The sequence below is a fragment of the Prionailurus bengalensis genome, chromosome X, assembly GCF_016509475.1.
Source record: "Prionailurus bengalensis isolate Pbe53 chromosome X, Fcat_Pben_1.1_paternal_pri, whole genome shotgun sequence".
In the NCBI taxonomy this organism is placed as follows: Eukaryota; Metazoa; Chordata; class Mammalia; order Carnivora; family Felidae; genus Prionailurus; species Prionailurus bengalensis.
This window is the reverse complement of record NC_057361.1, coordinates 33,622,765-33,628,764: the sequence shown is the minus strand read 5'-3', so window position 1 is coordinate 33,628,764 and position 6,000 is coordinate 33,622,765. Positions and strand designations below refer to the sequence as shown.

The 6,000-nt window shown below is 46.1% G+C and overlaps 2 protein-coding genes across 2 annotated transcripts; both read right to left on the bottom strand.

Moving 5' to 3' along the window:
- Positions 1-504: 504 nt before the first annotated feature.
- Positions 505-1,067, bottom strand: LOC122477542 (huntingtin-interacting protein M-like). The gene has a single exon (XM_043570616.1). It carries the CDS (start codon positions 955-957, stop codon positions 619-621), a length of 339 nt encoding a protein of 112 aa, XP_043426551.1. The 5' UTR covers positions 958-1,067; the 3' UTR covers positions 505-618.
- A 925-nt stretch (positions 1,068-1,992) lies between these two features.
- On the bottom strand, positions 1,993-2,538 carry LOC122477310 (histone H2A-Bbd type 1-like). The gene has a single exon (XM_043570235.1). The coding sequence runs from the start codon at positions 2,434-2,436 to the stop codon at positions 2,083-2,085; it is 354 nt and encodes a 117-aa protein (XP_043426170.1). The 5' UTR covers positions 2,437-2,538; the 3' UTR covers positions 1,993-2,082.
- Between the last annotated feature and the right edge of the window lie 3,462 nt (positions 2,539-6,000).

The following is a 6,000-nucleotide window of genomic DNA, read 5'->3' as shown; positions in this document are numbered from 1 at the left end:
TGAGCATAGTTCCTTCTACGTGTACCCCTTCATGGTTTCCCCGTCGCTCCTCAATCTTCACGCGAAGCCCTGGCCCGTTAAGTGCGTGTCGGCTGCTATGCCACCCTCTCCACCCACCCCCACTGCCATCACCTCCTGACTTCCACATGGTCTCCGGTCAGGAATAAGGCCTGTGGCACCTCAGTCGTGGTCTTCAGCCCCCACCCTCCTTCTGGGCATTCAACATGCCTGGGAGAGCCACCCCCACCCCGCCAGCCTCCTGGCCTCACAAGCCTGGACTGGCTCAGCGCCAGTGAGGAAGTCTCTTCCCCCTGACCCGCTACTCCCTCAGGGCCGCTTCCCGCACTGTCCCCAGCGAAACCGCTCCCCGAAATGCCCGAGTCCAGCATCCCACACTGATCACCCTGTCCACCCTCCACTCCCCATGGGAGATCTCCTCCCAGATGTCTGACAGACGCCTCCAACGCAGAATGGCAGAAACAGAAGTCAGTCAGAAGCATGGCACTAGATTGAACTCGTTTATTTACTGATGACAGAGGCCAACGATTCCTCAGCTATGAGAAGCTTTGTCTAAGACTACGGCTGTGAGGACTCCCTCCAGGGTCTGGGACCCAGTCTTTAGCCACTTCTCCTGGGTCCAGGCATCTCATCAAGCAGAGTGAAGTTCACATTCGTCACGTTTTGGGGGGGCTGTCTGTTGCTGCCAACACCTCTATCATCTTGTGGGACGGTGTGCATATTGCTATTGATGGCCTCATTGGCTACCATCTCTAGGATGTAGTCAGTAAGGTGGTCAAGCATGGTAAGGCGGAAACGATTTATGGATGAATCCGAGCCTTGGGCATGTTGATCCTGAAGCAGGAGGCGGTCCACGTAGCTCAAAGGACACTTTAGCTCACTTCTTATAAGATGGGATGGAGTCTGACAGGAGCTCACCTGGATTTTTTTCCCCGACATGATGTTGGCTGGGTTTGGCTCCAATCAGCTCTGCTTCCTTCTCCAGTTGGATTAGGTCTCTCAAGATACCAGCAGTTAACCCTCCCCACTACACGCCCCTGCTCTTGCTCCTCATTGGTCAGGGAGCTGCCTTTGTGACATCTTACACTTTGTGATGTTACTGGTGCCCATTGTGTCATCAGGCATCAACCTGGAAACGTCCAGGACAGGAACCTGGTCACCCTAATGACTGGACCTGATTTTGAGAAAACTGTAATTTTCTGCTTATTTTAACATTATAAAGATAAATATGTGTTTCAATGGAAAACTTTTCTGTCTTAGGACACCACTCCACATTATCTGATTCTAGCCTTCTATTGTCTCTGAGATCTTTTATAATCCTTTGTTATAGGTAGTGATAAATATGTAAAATGTGTTATCTAGGAGACATTACATTGACCCCCCCCATGATATAATAAGACCACTTTTGCCTCAATTTATACATTGATTTAAATATTCTTGATTACATTTCCTGCATCTCATCCTTGGATTCTCTGTGAACCTGTTATAACCTCTTCCCATTCCCTCATTGATTAAACAGAATCTTCATGCGAAGCCCTGGCCCGTTAAGTGCGTGTCGGCTGCTATGCCACCCTCTCCACCCACCCCCACTGCCATCACCTCCTGACTTCCACATGGTCTCCGGTCAGGAATAAGGCCTGTGGCACCTCAGTCGTGGTCTTCAGCCCCCACCCTCCTTCTGGGCATTCAACATGCCTGGGAGAGCCACCCCCACCCCGCCAGCCTCCTGGCCACACAAGCCTGGACTGGCTCAGCGCCAGTGAGGAAGTCTCTTCCCCCTGACCCGCTACTCCCTCAGGGCCGCTTCCCGCACTGTCCCCAGCGAAACCACTCCCCGAAATGCCCGAGTCCAGCATCCCACACTGACCGCCCCGTCCACCCTCCACCTCCCGTGGGAGGTCTCCTCCCGGATGTCGGACAGACACCTCCGGCTACCTCCGAATGACAGAAACAGACACCGGTCAGAGGCATGGCCCTGGAGTTAACTCCTTTAATGTCACGTGCAGACACAAGGCCTCCCTCATCTGTGGGCGGCTTCGGGGTCCGGACGAGGGGGCGCGGGCATCACCACTTCCGAACTCGGGGCATCCCATCCACCCGAGGGGAGGTGGTGTTCTCGAGGAGACCCCTGAGGTGCTGGTTGCTGCCCAGGGCTCGCTGCACGTGCTCCGGGGTGATGCGCATCTTGTGGCTGTCCAGAGCCTCCTTGCCCGCCAGCTCCAGGATGTTGGCCGTCAGGTACTCGAGAACGGCGGTCAGGAAGACCGGGGTGGACGCGCTCAGGCGCGGGGCGTAGCGACCCTCTCGCAGCAGGCGCTCCACGCGGCTGACCGGGAATTGCAGCTCGGCTCTCCTGGAGCGGGACACCGCGTGCCTCCTCCGTCTGCGACGGTGCCGGCGGCGGCGCCTCCCAGACATGCCGCGTGCTGGGTTGGAACCCGATCGGCCCGGCCTGACCGTCCCGCTGGCCCGAGGGTGGCAGGATGTCGGCGCCGACTCCTACCAAGTGTGCCCCTCACTGGTCAGGGAGCTGCTTATATGACACCTCCGACATTATGATGTCACTGGTGTCACTGGTGTCACTGTGCCCTGCTCAGGACTGGCCTGGAAACATCCGTGACAGAAACCTGGTCTCCCTGTTGACTGCACTGGACCCTCTTTACGAGGGAACTCTTTCTCCTGGCCCTCAACAGTCTAGTACAAACAAGAACGGGAACCTTTCCACTGACACAGTGCTCTGTCTTGAGGACACTCCCCTCCAGGTTACCTGGTCCCGGCCTTCCATGGTCTTTGAGCTCTTTGACAGCCCTTTGAAAATTGCTAGTCACGGACACACATACTGAATGCTTTGTCCAGTAGAGGTCCAAACTAAACCCAATTTTGCCCCCGTTGACACATTTAAAGATTATCAATATTTCTACGTTCTTTGGATTCTCTTCTGGATTGGTTACAATATCCGCCAATTCCTCATCAGTGAAGACTCTTAACACATTTTCATGTTACATCGATATAAAGGTCATGAGTTCACTCACTCTCTTTGAAAATATCTTCTAACTGTTTTGGAGGTCACAGTGATATGCCCACTAGATTCACCAGTCAGAGCCAGATAAAATTCAAAGACAAAAAAGTGTACCTCATTCTCAGTTAATACCCAGGGGTGTCTCATTTCTTCTAGGTGAATCCAAAGCACCAAGAGCACTTTGTTGATTTTTTCTAATTTAAATTTTTAATAATTTTAATTTCCTTCTCTGCTAACTTTGTGTTTCTGTTTCATTTTTGTTCATTTACAGCCAATGATTTATTTTTATCGTTAACCAAAATGACTGGGGGGGGGGGTGCCTGGGTGGCTCAGTCAGTTAAGCATCCAACTCTTGATTTTGTTTCGGGTCATGAGCTCAGGGTTCACGGGTTCAAGCCCCGCGTTGGGCTCCACTCTGGCAATATGGAGCCTGCTTGGGATTCTGTCTCCCTCTCTCTCTGCCCTTCCCCTGCTTGCTCACTCATTCTCTCCCTCTCACAATAAACATTTTTTAAAACAATGGTTCAGAGTTTGGTTTTAGGATCTGACCATGTGGAAATCTCTCAAAATGAGTCCAAAGAGATCTAGTTTCTTTTGGGTGAAAGACAAAACACAACCTCATTTTCCAGTCTTTGTTCAAATCCATTAAAAACTGCATACTCTCTGAGGGGAGAAGAGCTTTTTGATATCTGGACTGATGAGATTTGCTGTTTCTGTGTTATACTTGACATATGCCTGAAATTATAGGATTGAAGCTATAAGCTCTACTTGTCTGGGCCCATATGTCTCTGTCTTTAATACACAAAGGTCTTCACCTTTGATTATGTGAGTGTACGATGTTTTCCTACCTCTGGATGATATTAACAGATTATAAAATCTCTTAAATTAAGGCATCTCTGTTCTTAAATTGCATTTCTAGATAAATAATTGCTTACACACATTGAGTATTTCCAAATTGTCTTGAAAATAAGGAAACTGAACTATGATACTTTAAATGAGGTAGATCTAAACAATATATATTCTCCCAGAAACTAAATCACAACTATTTTAAGATATCAAATTCAATTTAAGTAAATCTTTGGCAAACAGGACTAGTTCAATCATTTAGATTTAATGAAAACAACTAAGTCCTTTCTCTTTTATCAGTGTTAACTATAACACAAATATGCATTTATCTACTACTCAGGTATGTTCTTCCTAAACTTATAAACTTTTACTGATCACATAAACTGGTGCTAATCTATTTTATGTTTAAGATTATGATATGTATATAAATTTATAATTAACCAAATTGAATCACTGGTTGGACAAACTTCGTTCTACAAAGCAATCACGTTTCATAGTATGCCAACGAGAAGATAATTTTTAAGATTTCTAGATAATGCATAACTTTGGACTGATAGTTAATGGGCATTCAATACATACCTAATTTTTTTAATGTTTATTTATTTGAGAGGCAGAGAGAGCAAGTGGGGGAGGAGCAGAGAGAGAGGGACAGAGAGCCCCAAGCAGGCTCACAGAGACCTATGCAAGACGCTAATGAATTGTGAGATCGTGACCTGAGCCGAAACCAAGAGTTGGATGCTTCACTGAATGAGCCACCCAGGCATCCCATAGATGCCTAGATAATTTTTAAGACAGAATGTTGAAACACTGATAACTAAGTACAATTCTAGTTCGTATATTTTTGCTTCTTATTTGCACATGCTACAAAGAGGCTCTATTTTTGAGCCTGCCCATGACCATGGTCATTTCCGCCACAGTGAGAAGTTATATAAGTATGTGGCTGAGTAATCATGGGATAGGTGTGTTCATGAAATCTGCTAAATCCACTAACATGAAAGAAATTCACAATTATTCACCCTGTAGTTTTCACAATAAAATACAAGTGATTTTGCTTAAAAGTTATAACTAACATACATGAGTGAGAGTCCACTAGGAGTTTCAAGATGACGTGGGTTTTCTGTTTCTTTGTTTAAAACAGAATGTTTCTGTTATGGAGTAAAATGGCATGTTGGTTCAGAATGTAACAGACAAATTTGAAGGACAAAACCCAAATGCACACAGAACGTTACGGGAGGTTTGCAAAAAAGAGAATCTGATAAGGAACAAAATTAAAAAATTTTTTTTCCAAATCTGGTTCAGTTCTAATAAGTTTGTTCACAAGAATTTCAAAGAGCTCCTGGACCCTTCAGAATCAAATATTAGTGTTACAAGACCTAGCCTCAGCTTTCAGACAACGAAATAAAAGGCATCCAAATTGGCACAAAAGAAGTCAAACCTTCACTCTTCCCAGAGGACGTGATACTCTACATGGAAAACCCAAAAGTTTCCACCAAAAAACTGCTAGAGATGCTAGAGGAATTCAGGAAAGTCGCAGGATATAAAATCAATGTACAGAAATCGGATGCATTTCTATACACCAGTAATGAGGCGGCAGAAAGAGAAACGAGGAATTGATCCCATTTATACACTGCTCCAAAAACCTTAATATACTTAGGAATAAACCTAACCAAAGAGGTAAAAGATCTGTACACTGAAAACTATAGAAAGCTTATGAAAGAAATTGAAGAAGACATAAAGAAATGGAAAAACATTCCATGCTCAAGGAACGGAAGAACAAATATTGCTAAAACGTTGATACTACTGAAAGCAATCTACACATTCAATGCAACATTATCAAAATAACACCAGCATTCTGGGGTGCCTGGGTGGCTCAGTCAATTAAGTGTCTGAATTTGGCTCAGGTCATGATCTCACAGTTTGTGGGTTTGAGCCCCGCGTTGGGCTCTGTGCTGACAGCTCAGAGTCTGGAGCCTGTTCTGGATTCTGTGTCTCCTCCTCTCTCTGCCCCTCCCCTGCTCATGCTGTCCCGCTCTGTCTCTCGATAATAAATAAACGTTAAAAAAAATTTAAAAAAAAAGAAAAGAAAACCAAAGGTGGAGGCATCACAAGCCCAGACT